Below are 26,542 nucleotides of genomic sequence, written 5' to 3' on the forward strand. Positions count from 1 at the left end.
AATGCCAGTTCCATCGCTTTGGTAGGCATCTGTTGTTTTGCTTTCCAGAGTCCCTTCCTCTTTATTCTAAAAGCAATAGCCTGATTTCTTTTGGAGAAATGACATTTCCCCATTGACAGCAGTCTTGGTGGGACAGCCAATCAAGTTGTACCACTCACCCCTGGCCCAGAGTTGAGTATGTGACCCAAGTTGGCGCAGTCAGATTCTTTTTCCCAGGACACTGTCTTGAGCTGGGTGACATGAGGGTGGAAAACAGCTGGAACTGATTCTTCCCTGACCAGGGCCCTGACCAATGAGCATATACCAAAATGCGAACTATGTTTTGTATAGTAAGCATCTCCTTCAAGCTATATTTTCCCACCATTTGCTTTCAGTCTTTAAAGAGAATCATCAAGGATTGTGGATTCCTTATGGTGTGGTTTGCAATTCCACGCTCTGCTCATCTCTTCCCAATAAATTCTATTTTTACGTAAGTTGATGGGAATTTTTTCAATGTGAGCAAAAGGTTCTGACTGACACCACCATTAACTAGATGTGTGGCTGTGGTTGTGGGCAACAGTTTGAGCTCTCTGAGCCCTAGTTCCTTCATTTGAAAATGATCCCAGTAGGTTTTAGCGTATAACATGAAATAGTGTCTATAAAGAGAAAGGCACACAGTAAGTGCTCAATAAGTGCCGCTTCGCTTCTGTTTCTCCTTTAAAACATAAATTTTCTATTTTCAGAAAAACGAAGATGCTTGTAGAGTGGTTAGCATAGTGCCTAGCACATAGCAGGTGCTCAATAAATGGTACAATAAATGGTAGCTGTGGAAGTGATTTTATTATAATTTTCTGTCACTGGAAAATGATTGACCAGAGATCTACGGAGGTGATTCAACCTCTGAGGTGAGTGGTTGGACATGATAGTATCATTTCATTCCTATACCAAGTGTCTGTGAATCTATACTAGAGAGATTTAGCATGGATGTGCAAGAGATGGGCAACTCCTTTAAAGCAAAATGGCAGAGACCGATGTCTTGGTATGAGAACTGAATATGGTTGGGTGCATCTCCTGGGCTGATGTCCAAGCCAGCATTGAGGAGGGGTCACTAACCAACCTGCCCTGGGAGAGGGCTCTGCTGGTCACCCAGGTTAGCGTCCCACAGACTAACTCACTCAGTGCTTCTACCAATTTTATCGTAATCAGGAACACAGACTCAACTCATGTTGTTTTAGGAATAATGGAGTTTATTGAAAGGGCATATATGCATGGGAGCCTGGGAAGAGCCAAGGAACCCAGCCTCAGGAAAGGCATGAATCAAGACATCTCTGTGACGTGCTCTTTTCACATTTCCAACTCTCCCCCTCACAGCAAAGTCTCTCTCTGTATGTTGTCTCCTTTATCTTCCTCCTTGCCAGCTGGCTATTTCTGGTTATTTGTACACACACAGCCCAAGATGGCCATTCAGTCCCCAAATCTGCATGGTCATCCAGGTCCAGCTACCATACCTAACTTACATCTGGGTGTCTTTCCCTAAATCCCGAGAAGGATTTGACTTGAGTCAGTTGACTTTAGCTGTTGAGTCAGTGTCACAGGCTACCCATGGGCCATCCCTGAGACCAATGTCCTTGCTGGGTACAACCAGCTGAGTCTGGGGAGGCAGGCTCACCTGGTCTGTTGCCCACGTGGCAGGAGACGTGGACTGGTCAGAAAGTGTTAGCAATGTCTGGTAAGAGGCACCTTACCTGTGATGATACCAAAATACAAGATGCATTTTTGTATATTAAATATCCCTTTTAAGGCGTATTTTTTCTACTACTTTCTTCTTGTTTTTAAAGAAAATTTCCAAGGGTTATGTCTCCCACCCAAATTCCTTTTGAGGTGGTTTGCCCTTGAAGAAGATCTCCTGTGAGATTATGGAAATCTCCCTTCTGTGGTGAATACAGAATGTCAACTTGAAGCAACTGGGTCTTCAAATGTGTTGTGTAAAGTTCTCAAGCTAGCAGGAAAGTGTTTCATTGGAAGGAAAGGCTTCAGTTTCCAGTCAGAGGAGAGGTGGAAGGAGGCCCTCAGGCCATGGGAGTGGGGAGAAATTGACAGTAATAAGGGAGTTGGGTGTGAGAGCTGGGTAGGAGCAAAGAGAGACCAGGTGAGAGCTGGAGCTTGGAGTGAGAGGCAAGCCAGCCAAGACCACAAGCCAGACAAGAAGTGCTGCTTCCACTGTGGGTTCCAGAATTTATACAGTGAAACCGGGAAAAGACCACAGAGTCAGGTAGAAAGAACGAGAAGGCTGGGCTGGGTGGGGGCTCGGCCCCGGTGAGATGGTGGAGTGCCAGTGAGGCACTAGTCCCGTCACTTCACTCCAGGAGCGGAGCTGTGTTTATCTTGTGAGACTCTAATCAGCTTGTATTCGGCAGGAACACTTGTAAGGTCTTAGCTACGATGGTCTTAACGGCCTCCGACTAAAGGGAGGTTCAGAGGTAAGAAGGATACATTTTTAAGACTGGGTGAATGTCTTGTCTTAAACTCTATTTAACACAAAGCAGAGTGCAACATTCTAGAAGGGCCCTTGGACATACGTTCCCTGAGAAGTTTTGAAAGCCAGCCCGGGGATTGCCCTGTAATTTGTTGTAGGCTTGCATGCCATTCAGATGCTTGTGAGATCTGACCACAGGGCTGAACTCACATCTTTCCAAATTGTTTTGGGATGCTCCTTTGACATCATGACTCTAAGAAAACATTACCACAAGTCTCTCTGTAGGACTGGAAGATTTGATGGACTGTCTTTGGGGGACTCTCCGTGGGCCTCTAGGCACTGGACTAAGTAAGAGGATTTGGGGTACAGAATTTTGGGCCCACACACTTCACATTAATGCTTGCTCCTCCTCTGAGGGAGTGGGGCCGGGGGCGGTTTAAGCCTCTGCTTGTTGATTTCAAATGTCCCAGACCCAAATCTTGAAGGTGAGCACTTTGTGAATGAGGAAACAGCCCCAGAAAAACTCTGCAGAAAGCCTTGCCTTAACTCATTAGTCAGCTTCGTGAATTTTGAGGCCTTAATGAGACATTGTAAGTAAAGAAAGGGATTACTTAAAGGCTAAGGATATCTGGGACCAGCTTAAATTGGGCAACGAGAAACCTAAGTTGCCCTTTGAGGATATTATTCCTCCTATAAAAACAAAGTGTGTTTTTTCATAGTAAACATGTCAGAACGGCAGTTGTATAGACAAGTGTAGACTGGTTGCTGTCCAATCTGCCAATCTGCAGATAAAAGACCGGGATCCGATAGGTGACAGAACGCCATGAGAACATTTGCCACAGGATCTTTTCTGGTTCATCATTTCAGCACCAAACGTTTAAGTGTATCAATAAAAGTTCCTTGCAATGGCTGTTCTCACAATGTATTTACAACATTCATCTGAAAGTCTGTCTGATGGCCACCCTGAAGGCATTGGAATCCCATGACCAGGGCACATAAATGAGTGGTCCTGGTGCCTAAGGACAGGGCAAGACCAGATCCCCGAACTAGAAGTAAATACATTTTTGTTGTATTTACGGGCAGATACCATGTCTTCTCCACCCACCAGTTAATGCATCTATGAAAAGGAGAGAAGTGTCCTGTTCAGCATGGCCCACATTTCAAATTGCACACCACCTCACGATCTTTGTCCTGTCATCGTACCCTCTATAATATTATTTTTGGACTTTTTTCTTTAAGTCAACTCACTTTCCAGAACATCTAAATGAATGTATTTTGAATCAAGTTGGCCATCTCTTTTAGATCAGTTTTACCCGTCATAGCTTTTGTGGGATAATTATTTTTTTCTCGTATCAATTGAAACAAATACATAGCTATTACCAAAAAAAAAAAAAAAAAAAAAAAAAAAAAAAAAATACTGGCCCATTTTATTTTATTAAAAAAATTTTGTTTCATGTTTATTTTTGAGAGAGTCTGAGAAGGGGAGGGGCAGAGAGAGGAAGGAAGAGAGCATCCAAAGTGCACTGACAGCACGGAGCCCGATGTGGAGCTCAAACTCACAAACCGGGAGATCATGACCTGAGCCGAAGTCAGCTACTCAACTGACTGAGCCACCCAGGCGCCCCTCATTTTAAAAGACAATAGCTAAAAACATCTTGTGTAACCATGAATGGCACGCAGACCCCATTTTGGAAAATACTGCCCAGCTATAAGAAGGATGCTGGGTGTGAGAGGCACTTAATGCAGCCTGCCTACTTCTTCCCTGGAAGAGACCTGTTGGTTCCAATAATCTCATTAACTGCCTGATCAATCCTGGGTTAGTTATTCACCCCCTACAACTTCATTTCCTCCTCTAAGGAAGTTGGACTAAATAAGTGGTGAGTTCCTTTCTGTCTTTAGAGACCTGTGATTTTCCATGTTCTGTTGCCGGGCCCAGCACCCCGGTAGGGGATGCTGTCAGGAGCAGTGGGGCTATGAACACAAGTTGTTTCCTAGCAGCACTCCATACATGTGCTTGCTTAATCTTTCTGGGAATTTTGGAGAAGTTTGCTTTGCTTTTCATCAGCAACGGTTAGGGAATATTCCTCCCAGCCACGGGAGGGGAGCAAAAGCCCCCTTTCTCTAGTTTGGATGAGTTGCACTTGCCGGGCGGTGGGGAGGCAAATGGGAAAAGAACTTGGAAGGTGACTTTGAAAGGTTGCTGATTTTGCCCTACTATGACCCTTTGACATTTCTAACCCCCCAACTACTCTGGAATGATCTTGGGGAAAAGGAGAACCTAATTTGATTACTCCACACCTAAGAGCGCAGGGATGATAAATAGGGAGAACGATGATGCATAATTAATGTGTTATTAGTCTAATAAAGTAACAGCAAGTCAGCTAACCTCACTGAGCTTTTGTTTCCTCAGTTGACAAAGATGAAATTTGAAAGTGATGACGTGTGAAATTTCTGCTGGTTCTATAGTTCTTTGAATGTATGACTTCAGCTTTTATTTTTATTTTTTTAAGTTTATTTATTTTGAGATAGAGAGTTCAAGCAGGGGAGGAGCAGGAGGAGAGAGAGGATCCCAAGCAGGCTCTGTGCTGCCAGCACAGAGGCTGACGTGGGGCTCAAACCGAGGAACCGTGAGATCGTGACCTGCGTCTAACTCAAGAGTCAGACGTTCAACCGACTGAGCAGTCCAGGTGCCCTGCAGCTCTTATTTTTTTAAGCAAAAAAGTACTAGATTTTAAATTTGATGGAATCCCTTTAAAAATCTGTTATCAGAAGACAAGAATGAAGTTCCCTTTTAGGATAACCATCTATCAAACTTAACCTGTAATTTACATAAGTTTTCAGAACTATGATGTGGTCTGTAGTACAACTGAATCTAAATGTCACATGTCCATGTTCTTCATTATTCCATTCATTTATTCGGTCATTCTTTCTTCAAACATACACTGCACTTCTGTTATGTACCATGTATCATAACATGGTGATTAGGTGTAATTCTGGAGGCAAAATAACTTGGATTGACTTTCATTTCCACTACACATTAACCCTCTGACATTGAGTAAGTGACTTAATCTCCTTAAGCCTGGTTCCCTTATGTGTAAACTGGGGAGGACAAAATATTGATCATAATTATAGGATCATTGAAGAGTAAAAGAGATAGCAGGTGGAAAGTCAAGTGTCGGGTATATAGTAAGCACTCAATAAATGGCAGTTGTTATCATCCTCCACATCACCATTGTTACGGGCTGAATTCTGTCTCCCTCCTGAATTGTGTCCTCCCTCCCCCTGACTCCCCACCCTACAATTCATTGTTGAAGTCTCAAACCTCAGTACCTCAGAATATGACTGTATTTGGACACAGGACCTTTAAAGAGGTAATTACAGGGGTACCTGGGTGGCTCACTCAGTTAAGTGTCTGACTTCGGCTCAGGTCATGATCTCACAGTCCATGAGTTCGAGCCCCACGTCAGGCTCTGTGCTGACAGCTCAGAGCCTGGAGCCTGCTTCAGATTCTGTCTCCTTCTCTCTCTGCCCTTCCCCCCTCACACTCTCTCTCTCAAAAATAAACATTAAAAAAGAAAAAGAGGTAATGACAGTAAAATGATCTCATATGGGTGGGTCCTAATCCAATATGACTAATGTCCCTATAAGAAGAGGAGAGTAGGACACAGACACACACAGGGTAAAACCATGTGAAGACACAGAGAGAAGATGGTTATCTGGAAGGCAAGAAGAGAGAGCATGAAATTAACCCTGCCTATACCTTGAGCTTGGACTTCTAGTCTCCACAACTGCGAGAAAATAAATTTCTGTTGTTTAAGCCACCCTCTCTGTGGTATTTGTTACGTCAGTCCTGGCAGCTAATATGATCATCACCATCACCGCCATCCCCATGTGCTGGGATTCAAAGATGACTGTGCCATTAACTCTTTTTCGGTGAATTCACAGTCTGAGGGAGACAAGCACATAAGCAAATATACTTCATAATGCAGCCCGATAAAGAGAAAAGTGGAGGTCTGTACCCATTACAGCGTGGGATGCTTCGTAGTGTGGAGGAGGGAGAAATTACTTAAGGAGACGCGAGGGAGAAAAAGGAAAGATGTTTTAATCGGCTCTTGGCTTGAAAAAATGGAGGGAGGTCACTTGGTAAATGAAGTGAGGGGGACAATACATATATGGTGGAATTCTTAAGGAACAAGGACATTCTTCAGGATTTGTTATTTAGGAATAATTTGTTCTCCAACATGGGACCTCACCTGTTTGTGGTGGAGAGGAAGTGAGTCCTTAACCATAGCAACATGAAGTGTTATCCATCAACTGGCTAAGCTGGCTCCTGAACATTCATTTCTGTGGTCCAGAGAAGTTGAGGATAGCACAGAAACATACTCCATTTTGGTCCACCAGAAGCATTCAGCAGGCTGAGTGTTTTTTGTTTTGAAGCCCAGGTAACAGGACACCTCAGCTTTAGCTTAGAGTGGATAAGAGGACAATGAGAAGGGGGCAGAAATAGCCTGGTTCGGGAGGCGGTGGTTAAAATGTAATCCATTGGTTCTGGTGTATACATACTCGAAGATTTAGAATACCTAAAAATATGATTATAACTGGCTTCGAAGAAAGCCCTCATCATGAGTTCAAATAAGTTACCCTTAAATGAATCAGAATAAGTGCAGTGGGGGAGGTAATAATATTCTCTGCCTGCTTCATGGATTGTTGAGGATTAATGAGCTGACGTCTGTAAAGCTCTCTGGCAATGCAGAAGAAAAGAACTAGAGAAGTAGGAGGTGTTATTATGCCCTCCCCCTCCCCCCTGCAAAGCGAAAGGACCAAGTGCAAAGCAGTCTGTCTTGTCTTCTGTCTTTTTTAAAATAACAAAAAGTGATTAAGGAACATTTTGTTAAAAGACACACGCACGAAATTTCTCGTGTTATTGCGCCATAGTTCCTCCATCTTTATTCTGATTACGCCCATTGGTTGTAACCATTCACGGCTTTTAAATACTTACATGTTTTGCATTAGCTTTCTTATATTTACTTAACATCATAATTTACTCATGTTGCTACATAACCTTTAAAGTATTATGTGGATGCGTAACTTGTATACAATAAAATCCACCCATTTTAGTGTATCATTATAGGACTCTTAGTCAATTTATAAATTTATAAAGTAAGCAAATTTATATAACTGTGCAATCATTGCTAAAATCCAGTTTTAGAGCAATTCCATTTTCCCCAATTTCCCTTGTGCCCATTTGTAGTTCCTGGTTTCATCCCCTGTCCTAGGAAACCACTGATCTGCTTTCTGTGGAAGAGATTTGTATTTCCTAGAAATTTTATCTAAACTTGTGTCTGGCGTATGTTACTTAGTAAAATGTTTTTGAGGTCCATCCACATTGTAGTATATGTCAGTAGTCTGCTCCTGAATAATATCTCTTGTGTGGAGATGTCACGTTTCGTTTGGCTACTCACCAGCTGATGGACACCTGGATTGTTCCCAATTTTTGGCTGTTTACTGTGCTGTAAACCTATGTTTTTACATGGGCATAGATAAGTTGGAGTGGAATTGCTGAGTCATATGGTAACTCTGTTTAGCTTTGTAAAGAAACGACCAAGGTGTTCCAAAGTGGCCGCACCATTTTACGTTCCCACCAGCGAGGTATGAAGGTTCCAATTTCTCCTCATCTTCGCCAACACTTGTTATTGTCTCTCTTTTTGTTTACAGCCTTTAAAGTGGATGGAAGGTGGTTTTTCATTGGTTTCAGTTTGCATTTCCCTAATAACTAATGACGTGGAACATTTCTTCTTGTGCATTTACCCTTTATATATCTTCTTTGGTGAAGTGACTTCAAATATTCTGCCCATTTTTAAATTAGGTTGTTTTTCTTCTTGTTTCTGGTTATAAGGGCTTTTAAATATATTCTGGACTTATGTCCTTTGTTAGATACACTATCTGCAAGTATTTTCTCCCTTTTGGCTTTTCATTTCCTTAGTGCTATTTTTTTTGAAGAGAAAACCTCTTTCATTCTGATGGAGTCCAATGTATCAGTTTTTTGTTTTTTTTTTCTTTTACAGATTATTCTTTTGGTATCATACCTCAGAAATGTTTGTCTAATCCCAAGTCCCCAAAATTTTCTCCTCTGTTGTATTCTAAAGTTTTATACTTTTAGTTCTTATGTTTAGGCCTGTGATCACTTTTAACTTAATTTTTGTGTCTGGTGTAATGTGAGATCTAAGTGTTTTGGGTTTTGCATGTGGCTCTCCAACTGTCCCACTACCATTTGTTGGCAAGACTATCCTTTCTTCACTGAATTGCCTCTGTACCTTTGTCAAAAATCACTTGACCATAGAGGCACCTGGGTGGCTCAGTCGGTTGAGCATCCCAATTTGGCTCAGGTCATGATCTCACAGTCTGTGAGTTCGAACCCTGCATCGGGCTCACTGCTCTCAGTGCAGAGCCTGCTTCAGATCTGGTCGCCCTCTCCTTCTGCCCCTTCCCCACTCATGTGTGTGCATGCTCTCTTTCTCTCTCTCTCTCTCAAAAATAAACAAATGTTAAAAAAAACATTGGTTGACCCTAAGTATAACTAAATATAAGAGTGTATTTTTGGACGCTCAATTTTGATTCATTCAGGTCTATCCTTATGCCAATAGCATACTGTCTTGATTTCTGTAGCCTTACAGTGAATCTTGAAATAAGGTTCAGTTTTGTTCTTCTTTTTGAAAATTCTTTCGCCTATTCTTTGTAAAACTGTTTAACACTGTTTATTCTTTGTAACACTTTTTAACACTGTTTAATGGTTGCAGAATAGTCCATAAAATGGATGTTTTATAATGAGTATACCTCATCATTTAGCTGTTCCAGTTTTGTTTTGTTTTTGTTTTTTTTTTCTGTTGTATTTTTTCTCTTGGTGGTATAGTTTCTTAAGGCGAGTTCTGGGAGGGGGGTTGCTGGATCAAAGGCTATGAATGTATGTACCCACATGTTTGGTATAAAAGGGACAGCCTTGGGGCGCCTGGGTGGCTCAGTTGGTTAAGTGTCAGACTATTGATTTTGGCTCAGGTTATGATCTCGCAGTTCATGAGTTCGAGCCCCGCGTCGGGCTCTGCACTGACAGTGCGGAGCCTACTTGGGATTCTCTCTCTCTCCCTCACTCTCTTCCCCTCCCCCACTTGTGCTCTCTCTCTCTCTCTCTCTCTAAATGAAGAGATAAGCATAAAAAAAATTAAGGACAGTCTTGACAGGTAGGGTAGTGCTTTTCACCCTGAAGGGCTAACGTTTATTGAGCACTTGTGAGGTACAGGCATTGCACTAAATGTTTTATACCTATTATTTCACCGAAGCTTCACAACTACTTGTCAAGTAGATGTGATTATCCCCACTTAACAGGAGGGTGAGATAAGTATTTCGACCCAGTTTGACCAGCAGACAAATGGTCGAGCCAGGATGGCAGCTGGGAACATCTCCCTGACCGAAGTACTGAAATACCTCTGTTCACTCTCGTCAGCAGTTGCTGGAAGGATCGTTTGGGATGGGGGAATTTGCTCAAGTTTCCCAGTCTTCACCAGATACGCTCATCTTCTCTGCTTGTCTTTATCAACACTTTCATTACATGTCACAAGGGCTGCCTTGTGGACTGAGGTGGCCCGTCTTACAGGCAGGAAAACCCAAAAATTTAAAGGTTGATCACTGGAGGAGGCCAGGAAATGATTCTGACTCTAATTAATGTCTCCTAGGCTTCTTTGGTTTCTCCTGAGTACTACTGAACGAAGGGGAAGCTTTCTAATTTTGTTCTATGTTATACTTTGAACGTGAATTTTCATTGAAAGTCTTGCCAAAAGGCTCAGCACTGGGCATTTGCACTCTCCATAGACATTCTTACTCTACGATGTTTTCCACTCTCCCTTCCCACCCAAGAGCCCCGGAGCCTTTTAAACTGAGGACACAGCATCTCCCACTCTCAGTGGCCTGGAACGCGGACTGAGGCACACAACGGCAGAGCTGTCCTGCAGAACAAAGCAAGCGTCCGGGCAGGGGAGGAGACTCCAGCCCCGCTGCTCGTCTGGCTCAAAGGAGCGGCAGTGAACAAAGCAGGGGGGCCCTGCCTGGGAGCCTGCAGCTCAGAGTAATGGACACTCGGCTCTGCCGAGCACAGGTGGCACACGCCAGGGGAGGTCGGGTGTCCGCTTTGTGCAGGCGGGAACTGGGGCTGCCTGGCCCCGTCTCGGCCCAATCTCAGTCAAAAGCTGGCATTGATGAGGGTGGCGGGTCCTGTTTCATTCCAAGGCTGTGCCCTGAAACAGCACGAGGCTGAAAGTCACTCTCCCTTCCCTGGGGAGATGCTGAGAACGCACAAAGCTGAAGCCTCACGCCCCCCTTTCCAACCACCTGCAGGTGGAACCAACCCCACGCTCCAGGCTATTGTTCAAATGTGTCCTCTGCCCAAAATGACCTTCCTGCCTGCCCATCTGCCATTCCTCCAAGTGCTGCTCCAATCCTGTCTACATCACTGATTCTACACGAATGCCGACTGCGCGCGAGGCACACGTCCCAGTCTGGGAAATTGTCCTAGGTCTCTCTGGTATGATTCCTCTCTCCTTCCCCAGTACTCTGTGAGCACTTTGTCTCGACCTCTACTGTAGTCTTTACACGGCTGGGCCGTCATTCTGCTCTACCCTCTGAGCCTGACCTCTGGAGCTTCTTCGTTACTCTGTTCTGAGCTTTTCTGTCTTCCAGTCTCTGGCTCAGCGAGCTGATTCTGATCTCCTGGTTCTGACTTAACCACAAGATTCTTTTGTTGTTGTTTTTCTCATGATGTCCCCTATAACCAGTGCTTCCTGGCATCCACTTTGGGAAACACTGCTGTACTTGTAACCCAGCCTGGAGATCTGACTCAGATTTTGATTTGCTCCCTTGACTCATGGCTCGATTTTAGCCTTATTACCCCCAGGCAAACCTAAGCAATGACCATCCAGCCATAAAACCTTTGCAGCAAGAACTCCCTTCCTTCCTTAAATATACCTTTTAGTTGTAAGTGGCTCTTGCTATAGATAAAATTACCTTATAGTGGAAGAGGTGTACTTGTGATGGTTGGGGCTGGGAAGGGGATGGGGAATAGATTGTTCTGACTTTCTTGAAAATGTTCTTCTTTCAGAGGGTGTGGAGAGTGAGGACTGGGGTTCAGTTCAGCCCCTGGAGGGAAAACATTGGGGCTGCAATGGCATCACTTAACTGGCTCTTTGTCCAGTGTTACTTGAGGATGATGAGAAATCTTGGTCCCCTAATACTGCCCGGTAACTAGTTTTATAATCACTGCAATGGTAGGTGTTCTTTTCCAGTGTAAAAATGCTACTGTAATCGATCCATCAGTCTGCCTGTAGCTTCTGGGAGTCACATATGTGTGCTCAGCACTGTATGAAATGTGCAATACGAAGAAATAACAGAGATGGCCCTGCCCAGAATAGACTATTCTGGGACCTTGTGCCCAACTTGCAATGCCCCCCCCTTAAATTCCCACTCTATACTCACTCACAGGAAGCTGGCTCCCTACAGTCATGCTCATTGAACTTGATCTTATATCCTGGGCCCAGCTGATTGGACCCCAGTTGTCCATCACAGACCCAGTCAGAGCCTATTCACAGTAAATGTCAGGGTGGGGCTGGGGGAAGGAAGAGAGAGAAAGATCGTGGAAGGTACTGGAAGAGGAAATGAAAGCTTCTGCCTTTAGCCGTAAAGATCAGAGCCACCATGAGGCCAAGAATGGTATGAAGAGAGTAACCTGTGCCACCGGGATGCCCATGCCCTTGCAGTAATGCCCACTTTCAGAGGCAGAAGCTCTTGTCCACAGTGGCGGCTCCAGAATTCCTGTGGGAGGTGACAGCTGGAATATGGGAAGAAGGCAAGTGCTAAGTGATTTTTTTTTTTTTTTTTTTGGATGCTGTATTTGCATAGTATATCCATTGTTTTCAGTTGGATTGTTTGTTTTGGGAGAGCTTGAGCAAGAGGAGACTAATTCTCCCAGCTACGTCCTGGCACTGTTACTGGTTGTATCAATGAGCGATTGCCACATACTGTTGTGTAACAAACCACCCCAAAACTCACCGCTTACAACAGCAGCCGTTTATTCTCACGCTCACAGCTCTGCGTGTCTACTGTGGGTCAGCAGTGACTGCACTGAGCCCCAGCTCCAGCTGGACTGGGCTTCTCTTACGGATTGAGGTCGGTCTGTGTTCACTCTGGGGCCCAGGCCGAAGGGGCAGCAGCTAGAAGGGCGAGCTCTTTCCATGACCGTGGCAGAGGAGCAGGAGGGCAGTGCCAATGCTCTGGGCTTGCGTTACAGCTATTAGCAACCCACTGACCAAAGCAAGTCACACAACTGACCCCAAAGTCAAGGGATAAGGAAATATACTCTTACCATGGAGGTAGATGGGAAGGCGTGAATATTCTTGAACGATCAGCCATCTATTGCCCTTGTGCTCAGGAACACTTCTCCATCCCCCATACCTGCCCAAAAGCAGCATGAGAGGTAGAAGATAACTTCTCTCTTCCAGACGGCCACATGTTAGTGCTCAGGGGGTGTGTGCTGATTCTTGCTGGGCGCCTTACTCTGCCCGCCCGGAAAGCCTCCCCAAGACCGTGATTGGAATAGACCACTCCCAGAGGTCTGACGCCACTGTCCCCACAAAGCAATGATTACAGTTGGTCATTTTGTTTACCGTCTACGCCCTCTCCTCCCGATGATAAACTTTACAAAGGCAAGAGCCTGTGTCTGTTTTACTCACCACTAGTGGCCCCAGCGTCACTTACAAAACAGGCACTCAAAAATAGTTGTTAAAGAAATGAGCGAATAGGCCCCACAGCAATAGATATCGTTGTATTGCAACCCTCAGGTTGTCAGTGTTTCCCCAAATACTGACCACATGCCTCATTTTTAACTTCTCCAAAAACCTCCTCCCTCCCCCGCTCTTTTGCCAAGTGAGTGAGGGTGGCTGGATCACAAGGCTGAGTGGTGACGCAGCCTCTCCATCACTGCCTCCCATCACTCCCAGCTCCTGGAGTGACCTCTGTTAGCAGGTTATCTGCCTGGACAAGTCACCTCTGCCCCGATTGGGGTGCCCTCTGTGGGTCTCCTGGCCTGATGACAGTCAAGGTGTCCTGATAGGCTGCGCATTGCCTTCGTTCCTCAGAACTATCAGGGTGTAAATGTGTTGGGATCCATTGATTTTCTTCCCCCTCTCCGCCTCCTCTTTACTCAAGTGCAGTGGAATAATCTCATGGCAGAAGATCTGGGGAGAGATTTCCTACCTGGTGACCCTTGAAATCAGGACTTCAGCTCAAGGCACTGTTCTCTCTAAATTCAGGCCTTGCCTAATAGGACAGTAGCAAATGCGCAATCAGAGTAATGCTGAGCCTTTCCAAGGGCTTTAGAGACACAGATATGGGTTCAAATCTGCTGTCTACCATTTTACTGAGCGTAGGACTGAGGACAGGTTTTGAAGCCTGTCAGTTCCCTCATTTGCGAGTGTTAAATGGCGCTGCCCTGCGGTGCCCTTGTGAAGATTCAATGAGAGCCTAGTTCAAGGGCCCGCAGGGTGCCTGCCAAACAGAGTGTTCCAAACAAGGTACCCTTTCTCATGCCCAACCCAAACGCTTATTCATTTATCTATTTTCTTCCTCTGATTTTTACAGTAAAAGCAGGTTAGAATCAATAATCAACCTTGATTGACATCAATCACATCAACCTTGAAGAAACCAGGTTAAGCAGTAAAGTCTGAATTTGGGAGGAAAAAACAATCCCAGACGTTTTTCCCCTAACCTGCTCAAACTGTGTGTCTGATAAAACCTATGATATACAAACTTAATTATTTAGAATATTTTCTCATCCTTTGGAAGGCTTTCGTGTATAGTCAAGATTTGAAATGGGAAGCATTTAAGTTGCTACAGGATGGTGGGTATATCAGGGATGTATTGATAGAGAAGATTCTGGGTATGTGAAGCAGGGATGGCGGGGTAAATTTCGAAGTCCCAGCGTATCACCAAGGACCGCAGGCCACCACATTGTACTTCCTAACGGAGTGTGGGGGCGGGGGACCGTGTTTCTCACACTAATGTGTTCTGGAATTTTCGATACAGTTTAGCTTGCCAGAGGCACCTGGGTGGCTCAGTCAGTTAAGCAACCGACTTCGGCTCAGGTTATGATCTCACGGTTTGTGGGTTCGAGCCCTGTGTCGGGCTCTGTGCTGATGGCTCAGAGCCTGGATGCTGCTTTGGATTCTGTGCCTCCCTCTCTCTCTCTGCTCCTCTCCTCACTTACACTATGTCTCTTTCTCAAAAATAAACATTAAAAAAAAAAAAAAAGTTTAGCTTGCCAGCTTACAGTCAGGTGAGAGAATTCTTTAAGCATCCCACAGTAGCTCTCCCTCCCTCTCCCTCAGCTGGCCACGCGCTAGGAAGTGTTTTCAACCTCAGCTCCAGCCTCCACCTCTCCCTGGACCTTCCTGCCTATGACGGGCCTGCCTGCTGAGCCTCTCCCCTGGATGTCTCATAAACCCTTAACACCTCACACTTCTTTTTTTAAAAATTTTTTTTTTCAACGTTTATTTATTTTTGGGACAGAGAGAGACAGAGCATGAACGGGGGAGGGGCAGAGAGAGAGGGAGACACAGAATCGGAAACAGGCTCCAGGCTCCGAGCCATCAGCCCAGAGCCCGACGCGGGGCTCGAACTCACGGACCGCGAGATCGTGACCTGGCTGAAGTCGGACGCTTAACCGACTGCGCCACCCAGGCGCCCCGTAACACCGCACACTTCTGAAGCAAGACTTGCCGTCTGCCCCAGTCCGGCTTCCTGCCTGTTTTCCTTCATCTCAGCTGTGGGCATTACCAGCTACCCAGCCACACGGGCCAGGAAGCATGAGCCCGCCCATTCGGTCCTTCATTTGCTGCCCTCAACCTGTCTCCACATTTGTTCACGGTCAGTAAGCATGTACTGGTCATTGGCTGGGCCAGTCAGCACCTCAGACACCAGAAACAGAGGGGAACAAGACAGGCCCTTCAGCTCCTGGAGCTTTACCACTCACACATTTTTTTTTTAAGCTTACTTATTTATTTTTGAAAGAGAGAGAGAGAGAGAGAAGGGGAGGAGCAGAGAGAGGCAGGGGACAGAGGATCCAAAGCAGGCTCTGGGCTGACGGCACAGAGTCCGACGCGGGGCTCGAACTCACGAACCGTGAGATCATGACCTGAGCTGAAGTCAGAAGCTCAACCAACTGAGCCACCCAGGTGCCCACCTCTCACACATTTCTTGCCTTTGTTTGGGTCCATCCCGCCCTTACCATCCCTGCCCTGGCTGAGAGCTCTTTGCCATCAGGGCTCTGCCCTCTGTTCCTCCCTGCCACCAGCCCCACCCTCCCAAGTAACTCTCACATCCTGACCACTTTTCACTCCAAAATGCAGATCTGTATCACTGCCTTGCTAACCCCCTCTCCCGATCCCCTTGACCCTGCTTCCTGCACATCTGGGTTCTCTAGGGCAGTTGAAAAGAAAGTAAAGCAAAGTAAAATAGAATAGAGTAAAATTAAATAAAATAATATTGGAGAGCCATGTAGAGCTGCCAACTTTTTCCTTTGTCAGGTATGTCGTTTGAAACAATGACCACTTAATGACCGTTACCTTTTCGTGAAAGAAAGGTTATTACAACCAAATGGTAGAAAATACATATAATTTAAGGGAAAAAAAGTTTCTTAAATTACACAGATGTCCAGGGGCGCCTGGGTGGCGCAGTCGGTTAAGCGTCCGACTTCAGCCGGGTCACGATCTCACGGTCCGTGAGTTCGAGCCCCACGTCAGGCTCTGGGCTGATGGCTCAGAGCCTGGAGCCTGTTTCCGATTCTGTGTCTCCCTCTCTCTCTGCCCCTCCCCCGTTCATGCTCTGTCTCTCTCTGTCCCCAAAAAAACAAAAAAACAAAAAACGTTGGAAAAAAAAAAATTACACAGATGTCCATACTTTCCTCATTTCAGCAGAGCCCGTGAAAACTCCATCACGAAAGACTGTTGAGGAACCAGGGCCAGTGGATGCATAAACAGCCTCCCCAGGATGCTCGGTCCTGGGCCCTGGCCTTCTTCGGAATCACCCTTGCAGACCCCTGCCAGCTCCTCCCACAGACCCTACTGTGCCTGGTGCACCCCCCTGCTCTCCCTCCTGCATTTTGCCTAGAATGTTCATGCTGCCTGTCTCTGCTTGGCTGCGCTTACCCTTGGAAGCCCAGCCTAGGAACGATCTCATGCAGGAAGTCCTCGTGGTGACGGAAGTTCCCCCTTACTCCGAAGTGTAGGGTCTGTAGTTATCCCAGTCAACTAGCCTTTCGAGGTATTTCTGCCTTCAGGGCTGAATCTACCCTCCCGGCCCTTACCACCCCGCCTGTGCCCCTTGCAGCCCAGCAAGTCAAGCTCCCACCTCAAGGTTTTTGAGCTGTCCTGGGGGCTGCAGTTCCCACAGTCAGTCTGCACCCAGTTTCCTGCTGCCTCGTGGGTCCGCAGAATGGCACTGTCCTCCTCTTTTCTCAAGTGACACCAACATATCAGACTTTTACTGAAGATGTGGGTGAGGAAAGGATTAGACTGCAACCAACATAATACAGGCAGCAGTTTAAAAGCATGTTTTCAATAGAGGCGTCCTAAAATTCTCGTAATCATTCCCTGTCCTCAGAGAGCCCCCTTAGATGTCTGCCCTGTCACAGGGTTTGTCTCATCCCAAACCCCTTCCTTCCACTCATCAGCTCTAACTCCCTTCCATCACCAGCCGTAACTCCCGTCCATTCCCCATGCATAGCGATTTCAGTCTGCATCCCTCCTCTAAGTTCTGGGTCTACGTTTGAATATCCGAAACTCACAAATGAGTAAAAGAGTGCTGTCTCTCACAGATCGGCACCCTTTAGCAGGGTACATCAACAGCAGGAGCTCTGAAATCAGTTTTGCAAATACAAAACTCCTTCAGACACCGGGCTCCATCAGTGGGAAGGGAGCCATCCAGAAAGCAGTGGGGTTTGGTCAGTGGGACTTGGTTGGTTTGTTTGAGTTAGTGATTATTTTCTTAGAGATTTGTCAACACAACTTGTCTGCTAGGCTGGAGCTTCTGGGGACAGGGACTTACTTATCTTTATCTCTCCAGGATGAAGCACTTAATACATGTTTGCTGAACGAATTAAAGAGCTCATGAGTGGAACCAGCTCAGTTAAACCAATAGTGAGCATGCAAGGAATAATTTGTTGAATAAAACGCTAACTCGAAGATTGCATAGCAACATTATTTACAATAGCCAAATTATGGAAGCAGCCCACGTGTCCATTGATAGATGAATAAAGAAGACACACACACACACACACACACACACACACACACACACACACACTGGAATATTATCCAGCCGTAAAAAAAGAACGAAATCTTGTCATTATAGTGACATGGATGGAGCTAGAGAGTATAGTACTAAGCGACATTAAGTCAGTCGGAGAAAGACAAATGCCATATGATTTCCCTCATGTGTGGAATTTAAGAAACAAAAGAAATAAACATGGGGGAAAAAGAGAGGAAAACCAAGAGACAGACTTAACTATAGAGAACAAACTAATGTTTACCAGAGGAGAGGTGGGGGGGTGGGGAGAGGTGACATAGGTGATGGGGATTAAAGAGTACACTTATGATGAGCACTTAGTATGTAGAGAATTGTTGCATCACTGTATTGTACATCTGAAACTAATATAACACTGTATATTAACAATACTGGAATTAAAATAAAAATTTAAAAATAAGTATTTGTTGAATAATAGAGTGAATCATTGGTTTGATGAATGCATTCTAAACTGCTATACCTTATTCCACTTTCTTCTTAGCAGGCTCATATCTGTCTGTTTTGGACTCAGGCCATTAACCAGACCCCAGCTCCTCATGACATTCATCTTGGCTTGACCTTGGGCTGTATAGAGTTTAGTGATTAGGGATGCAGTTTCTGCATCGAATAGATGAAGTTTCAAATATGTGTCACTTAGGAGTCCTGCCTGACCTTGGGCAGGGCACAAGGCTTAAGTCTGGGTTTCTTCCTCTTAAAATTCAGAATAACAATAGTACTGACCTCAAAAGGTTTGGGGAAGGATCCATTGAGATAATCCCTGTAACGTAGCTAGCATAATGCCTTAATGTCTAGCACACAGTGAGCACTCAATAAATGGTGGATGTTGTTATTAATTACTGTCATTATCTCCTCTTTGTTATTATTATCTCAGATGTCTGGGCTCAGGACAGTTTTGCGTCCCTGTGGAGACTACCATTTACCCCTCTTTGCAAGGTACAGCTGCAGTAAGTAGAGATGTTCTAATTACTCTAAGTGGGTGGTCTGGAAACCTAGTTTGGGGAGAATGTGGTTTGTTTTAACAACATGATTTTTTTTCTCTTTTAACAAAAATTTACAAGAGATGCCAACACACAATGAGATCAAAGTGCAGCTTTTCATGATGTAGTGTTTATGAATGCAGCTTCTGCAGCCACTTGCCTCGTTGGAATCCTAACTCCTTCAGTTACTAGTATGTGAGATTGCTCAAATTAGCCAACGAAGCCTCAACTTCTGCATCTGCAAATGAGTATAATAATGGTACACTTGGCAAGGTAGTTGCATGAGATAATGAATAAAACAAATGGCACCTACTGTGCCCGCCAAAGCTAACGATTACTACATGGGTGTCTGAGAGTGGAGGAGAGGATAAACCAACTTCCAACCGTGGCTCAGGAATCTCCACTGGAACCACCTTTTAAAACTCTCAATCTTATTATTGGTTGCACTGTTCTAATTTTATATCTGCCTAGATCGGTGCCACCACACCTAGGAACATTCCAGATTGCCTCTACTATGACCAAGCATTTGGTTTTCTTCACAAACCTTAGTATGACAGAAATTTGCTTTGACAAGTATCAGTTCTTTTTTTTTTTTTCTAATTAATTAATTTTTTGGGGAAGGACGAGGGCCAGAGAGAAAGAGAGAGAATCCCAAGCAGGCTGTCACGCTATCAGCATAGAGCCCAAAGTGGGGGCTCGATCTCATGAACCTCGAGATCATGACCTGAGTTGAAACCAAGAGTCGGACACTGAATTGACTGAGCCACCCACGCATCCCTGAAAAATATCAGTTCTGCCCCAAGTTCATACCCTCGTCACATCCTTTATCCTTGGCTTTAAAAGCTATATTTATGGATGGGAAGGGGATTGCATCCAAATCATGCAGTCTCCCGCCTGTGTCATACTCAGTTTAATTGGTCTCACTCTGAGAAGGATGCCTTTGCCTTTGGTTTGTCAGTCAAGGAAAATGGAAGCAATTGGGCGATTGGTATGGTCTAGTATGTGTCTTCAACTCTTTTCAAACTCTGTAATAATGTGCATCAATCTGAATTAAATTGGATCGATCTAGAAAAGGTCTAAGAAAGATTGTCACTTTTACAAATGTGTCACTTTTCCAGACATGATTCTTTCCAGTTATGTAAAGACTACAGATGACTAGGACACCATTTGTAAATCTAAAAGGAGCTAGATTAAGTAATGAGGTATATGTGAAATCAAAATGCATTTACAAAAAACACATCAGGATTTCCTCTATTAAAGGGAGAGTGTAATTTTTAAAAATCAGGAAATATAAATAAGTATAAGCACTCTTTTCTTTATATTTATTTATTTATTATTATTCACTTATTTATTAGATTTTCAATCTAAGTAGCCAGAGTAATAAGATGCAGCTGTAATAGGTTCAACAAATCCTTGATTGACTGGAATGCTTCAGGAGTGGCATGCTTTGGTAGTTGGATTTTCTTCACCTTGCAAGAAATGTTTCTAGAACATAGTTTTACCCCTCCCTTTCTCTTTCCTTCCTATTTTCTCTCATTTCCTTCTTAAAAATGAGTATAAGGGATATAATTTGTCTGACTCTTCTGGACAATCATTCTGAACATGAAATGTTACTGTTCAGTTTTGAGATATGGAAATTAACTTGATTGATTTTTTGGACAATTGAATAGTGAAGAAGTCTATGCTTATTTGGCAAATCTCATCATTCTCTATGACATAGTCTTGATTTCTTCATAGCATGCAGTGCTAACTGAAAACAAACAATTCATTATCTGTGTGTGTGTTTTCTATCTGCCTGGCCCTCTCAAACGGGAGCTCCATGGGGCACAGACTCTGTCTTGTTCTTGACTGAGTCTTCAGCACCTAGCTTGGCACAAGGTAGCCACTTCATGCAAGTTTATTGAAACACAAATCCCTTAGTTTCTTATTCTTTGCCTATTACTAAAAAGTCAAATGTGAACATTTTTCCTGGGTTCTACTTCAGTGATGTCTTGCCAAAATACCATTACAAGAAGTCCTCTTTTTGTTCACCACATAAGGGATCCAGAAGACACCATTGTAAAGCTGATTGCTGCAAAGCAAGTTCTATTTTCTCAGAAGGAGGGTGAGCTTCTTTTGAGGTTAAGGTATTTAATTAGAGAACATCTTGAAAGAACCCATAGCTGTGCCCAAATTTAAAGCCAAAAGACAGAATAACCGTTAAACAACTATGAACAGTCACAATATTAAGATTATCTCCCAGATCATTGGTATTCAAATTGTGCTCCTCAAACCCCTGCAGGTTCAGCCACGGTACGCTGGGGACTTCCTTGGGGTGTGGGAGGAGAAACCCAGGAAAAGGCCTCCACTTCCCCAACTCTCCCCCATCGTTCAACCACTTAGTTTCACGTAAACAAAGGATTCCACAGTTAAAGAAGGTTTGGAAACTAGAGTGTAGGTCTAGATTACCATCATACCTCACTGGACCTTACAGTACCACAAATAATTTCCATTCATTTAGCCATTCAAAAATATTTCCTGAGTGCTTCCTGTCCATGGTCCTGGAGTTACAGCAGTAAATTGAGTAGACAAAGTTCCTGACTTCACTAAGCTGGCATTCTTTTGGGTGAGACTACCAAAAGCAAACCAGTAAATACATATGTCAGGTAAGAAGTGGTAACAAGCACAGTCAACCAGGGTCAGGATTGGGAAGGAGGATGATGAGGGAAGGCCTTACTGATTAGGCAACATTGGAGTAGAGGCATGAAGGAAATGAGAAATGAGCTGGGCCAGTTTCTGAGGGAAGAGTATCTCACCCGAGCAAAGAGCAAGGGCAAAGTTTTGAGGCAGAAGTGTACTTGGTATCTGCAAAAAATGAGAAGGAGGCAGGTGAGACCATGAAGAAGCAGATAAGCCAGCAAGATTGGGTTGGGCTGGTCATGACTCTGTGGCACTTTGACTTGTACTCTGAGTGAGATGGGAAGGCATTGTAGCATTTGTAGCAAAGGAACGATAGGATCCTTCTGACAGCTGTGTTGAGAATAGATTGTACAAGGGCAAGAATGAAGTCAGCAAACCAGGTAAAATGCTTCTGCAAAAATCCAAAAGAGGGATGATGGTGACTTGGTCAAGGTGGTAACAGTGGAAAGAAGAGGTCATATCCAGTATATATTTTGGTGGTAGGACCAAAAGGACTCGCCAATGGATTAAAAGTACAGTGTGAAAGAAGGAGTCAAGGATGACCGCAAGGTTGTAGCCTAAGCAACTGGAGAGATGGAGTTGCTCTAGAACATTCTTGAAAAATGCCCTGGTGTCTTCCGAGAGCTCCAGGTGTTGAGGAGAGGGTTAGTCAACCCTAGTGGAATCACAGCAGGTCTTAGGGGCCAGGAAGTCTAAGAATTCATGTGGTTGAATGGGAAAGGCTTGGGAGAAAGTGGCCTCCCTGGGGGAATGCTCCCCCAGAAAAGTGGAGGAGACCAGCTGGGGCTCTACCCAACCCCAACTCTCCCCACTAAGGGATCTCTGGAGGCTTAGGTGGGCAAAACCCAAAACTCCCTGAACTAGGCTTGGGATGGTTTGGAGCAGAGAACCCTCCTAGATACCCATTCCTTTTGGTCATCCCCTTTCTGCTTTTCCTGTGGTTGTCCTGTCTTGAGCTCTTTCTGCTGGATTGTTCTCATGAAAATGAAGATATATGTCTGCTTTCTGCAAGAGCAGAAATGTGTGTTAGCCATGTTTGTCTCCCCAACACCTGGAACCTTGCATTTATTTGGCCATTCACCCATCTGAAGATTGGGAAAACAAGGTAAAAATAGGTAAAGATTCAGAAAGTCCCACCTTGATGATTCGATACCCCAGAATGTCTCTGCATGTGTTTGAGCTGTTCCCCTCCCTGGGGCCAGTTTGCTACATGGAAGATACCAGAAGCAGTCAGCATGCAGTATTAAGTAGGTTGGGAAGACCTCGTCTCCCATCTTCGTGGTCCTAGTCAATTTAAACAAATGCTTCGGATCTTTTAAATTCTCCATTAGTAACCTGCTCCTCTGTTTGAAACACTACCACGTATTTGGGGTTCTCTGTCCCCGTTGTGAAAATGAGCCCGTGGGGCCAGCTTTTAGGCAGATAGAATGGAACTGAGCTCAGGCTCTGAATCTAGTAAAGAAGGGAATGCTAAAGATAAGTGTGTTCTGTCAATTTTGCCTGATTTCTATTATCTTAACAACAAACAAAATGATGTCTTCGTGTTTCTAGTCGGGTTCTCCCATAGATTCATTTTACACGTGTGGGGCTGGATGCTCGAAAGGCTTTTGTTGGGTTCACCTCTTCAGTGTGCACTGACGATTTCTCATTGCTTCGCTGAAATAGATTTCATACTCTCTGCATCATTATCCACACTTGCCTCTAAGAGAGAGTAAAATAAAACAAAACAACAACAAAAAAGCTGATGTACTCACCCCTTCCGGACTAGCCATCACGGCGCCCACTGCTCAAGGGGAGGTGGGTGATGGCAAGAGGATTTGGGGACGGGGGCAAAGTTCTCAGCAATTATTCTTGGAGGGGAAGCAAGGGTGACACTGTTAAGATGAACCTGAAGGGAAAGGAGCAAACGAAAGTTGCTGACAGGGTTGAGGAAGCCACTAACATAACAAGGAGATGCCTGTGGACACTGGAGAAGGATAGATCTGACAGGGGAGAGGCAAGGAGGTGAAAGAGTGGGAACCTGTTGCCTCCTCCTGGAAAAGGAAATGAGCTGAGTGTCAGCAGTTCCAGAGGAAACAAGATTCACAATCTCATGGCCATTTAGTTTAGATTTTGTCTGCCTTTTATGAGAAATTCAAATCAGGACACTGCTATCGACAAAATTTTATGAGTGATTATTATCATGTTTATATCTGAAAAGATGCTGTATATATGTGGTCAGAAATGAGAGTCTGGCAGCTGAGAATTGGTTTCAAGTATGTTGGGAAGTGACAGACCTCAGTCCTAAGTCTCAGAAGGAGGTGGAGAAGGTGGAGACGTATGAGCGGGGACTCAGGAAATCAGTAGCAAAGTGAGAAGTGGCAAGTGACAGGTGCTTTCAAGAGAACTCAAGCCGTGCCTCTAAACTGCCACCTCTTTCAAGGACAGTCAGGGAAAATATGCTTGGCTACTGTGTGCTCAGTAATGTCTAGATTCATAAGATATCCACATGTATGAATTTTCATAATATATGGCACTTTCTTCTTTGATTGCCAGTCCTTGTATATTGAGCCAATTTGAACAGATATCTTTCTAAGGCGTAGGGTATACATTTCTTGCCAGGGCATTGGAGCACAGACGCAGAGCATGGGCCTGGGACAAGCTTCTTTGCAGCAAGACTTAGAGAATAGAATGGGAGCACTGGTAAGCCAGGGCTCAGCCCAAAGCAGGGATACTGACTGGTGCAAGTGAAAGATGATCCCTCTAGAGTGTCAAGTAATGTCTACAGATTGGAAAGGTTCAAGAGACTATGATAGTCATGAGAGAATCCTCTACTTCTGTCTATGCTGAGGATTCTGAGGGAGCTCTGCGGGGAAGATTCTGTTCTAGGCATTGGCCCCAGATGACCATCTGGAGCCTTTGGCCCCTGACGAATGAGGAGGGACCTCATAGATCAGGGAGGAGGACTCTTTTGGCTTCAGTTAAAACCCGGCTCGTCGCCTTCATGGCTCTCCGGATCTTATCACTCTTATGGTGGAAAGGGTCAGGGACAATTAACCCAAAGGAGGAGTGCTTCTCCTGAAGGCTCAGAGCAGACCTGGCACCTGCCAGTGTGCAATCTGCCACCATCTTGGAGCCTGAGGGCAATGGCAGCCCCAGATTCACCTACTCTGCCAGCCTCATGGGAACTTCAAGGATGAGAAAGAATGCAGAGAGAAGATGACAGAGTCAAGCCGAGACCACAAAGATGCCAGAGCTTCTCACCTCTTTGCTCTTCAGTCCATAAGCTTCACCCTGATCACTGGGACTTGACAACATTGTTGGCCTGACCCATATCAGTCCCTCCTGTGCCCAGGGATCATACGGGAAGGGGGCTCCAAAGTCCCACAGCTGGAGAGGTGATCTGAGCATCAACCCCAAATCTCAAGACAGTCAGGTGTGCGCATAACTATTCATCACCTCCCTGAACCCTTCATGCCCTCTGAGTGCCAGGCATTTGCTATCTGTTTCATGAAGATTCTAATACCGATCTAATATCGATCATTACTCTCATTTTATAGATGGAGAAACTAAGACTCAAAAAGATGAAAGAATTTGCCCAGGGTCAGACGGTGTGGGATGGTAGCTCCACAGCCCATGCTCTTCTTTCTCCACCACATTTCTCCTGGGTGGAGGGTGTATGAGCAGAGTTGAGCAGGACCTTCTAAGAAGCATTTTCTGTCCAAGCCAAAAATGACTTCAACCTTTCTTTGTCATCCAAGAGCATCATTATGAATGTCCTCCGTTGAAACACATTATAATTCAGTCAACTCCATGAAGCATGTGGTTCCGCGTGCTGCGCACCAGATGTCCCCAACCAGCTGTGCATTTGTTGGTAGTTTTCCTTCTAGCACTTCTTGCTGCAGTCTGTGTTTCCCCGCAGATTCCAGTCTTTCCACTGTCTTTGTGCACAGTTGCTGTGCGCGGGCCCGGGATGACGCCGCCTGTCCTGTTGAGTTTTTGAGAGCGTTTAGCTGCCTAAAGACCTTTTTTTTTCTGATTTCGGTATGCATGGCAATTCTCTGAAGGGTTGGGTCACCAAATACTCCATTTCAGCATCACAGAGGTACTAATCAAATTGGACTTACAAATTAAACTGGGTAGTACTGAGACGTTTCCTTTTAGATTTACTGAAAAGTTGCAAAGCTAATGCAAAGGATTCCCAATACTCTTTACTTAGCTTCCTCTAACATCTTACATAACCATGTGTGTTTGTCAGAACAAAGAGATCAGCATCATTTGTATGCTTTAATATGCTTCAGGACGTGCACACTACATCATGTAACAGGTATTTCCTAATTATCTAGGCGATCTCATTTGTACATAATAGTCTAGGAAGCTGATTTCTTCTTGACGCCTCAGCTTGTGAAGTTCTTTGTGACAAAGTGTTCCCTTGCCCCGCTGGAAAGTTTATAGCTGCTGCAAATTCAAACTTTTGGTCCCTTTTTTTTTATTGTTATTATTATAGAAATGGATTAAGAGAAAGGATGAGATGTACTTACAGGAGAATTGAAGCTAAGTACATGGTTTCAGCATCACTGGTTTGATTTTGTATAACAAGTCCTCAGGTTTGTGCCGTGGGTAAATACTATTTACTTAACCAATTATGGAAGAATAAACATTGCTGCACACATTTCACTTGACCCAGCAGATAAAATCCATCTTGCCATTTCTCTGTCCCTTAGGTGTCAGACAACTTGAGTATAGCTGTTGGGTAATATGGTTATTTCTAAGGAAAACTGAGAGGCTGGGACCACTATCTTATAGGTTCTCTGTTTAGCGCCTGTGTAGCAACCCGATCATACAAACAAAGAAAAGAAGAAAGCTAAAGAGAGATCAGAAGTAGTGAGGGGAAGAGAGGAAAAACGAGGCATTTTAAAGTTGTTGAGGCAGAAAAGAAACCAGGAATGAAGATATACAGGAATGAACTTGTAAGAATTCCAGGTGGCAGAAAACAAGGTAAGAAGAAAACCAGGAGACTTTGTTATCCTAGGTCAGGTCCCCTGGAAATGAA

The 26,542-nt window shown here is 44.6% G+C and overlaps 1 protein-coding gene across 4 annotated transcripts in view; it reads left to right on the top strand.

Annotated features, from left to right (window-relative positions):
* The window catches only part of LOC147571941 (uncharacterized), a 241,017-nt gene that overhangs the window by 55,169 nt on the left and 159,306 nt on the right, over positions 1 to 26,542 (top strand). For all 4 annotated transcript variants that reach the window (XM_086695143.1, XM_086695144.1, XM_086695145.1 and 1 more), the window contains exon 2: positions 18,726 to 18,787. In XM_086695143.1, coding sequence (XP_086551269.1) covers positions 18,726 to 18,787 — 62 coding nt within the window. The remainder of the gene's footprint in view (positions 1 to 18,725; positions 18,788 to 26,542) is intronic.

This window comes from Puma concolor, chromosome F2, assembly GCF_028749965.1.
Source record: "Puma concolor isolate L17-30 chromosome F2, mPumCon1.1.hap2, whole genome shotgun sequence".
NCBI lineage: Eukaryota > Metazoa > Chordata > Mammalia > Carnivora > Felidae > Puma > Puma concolor.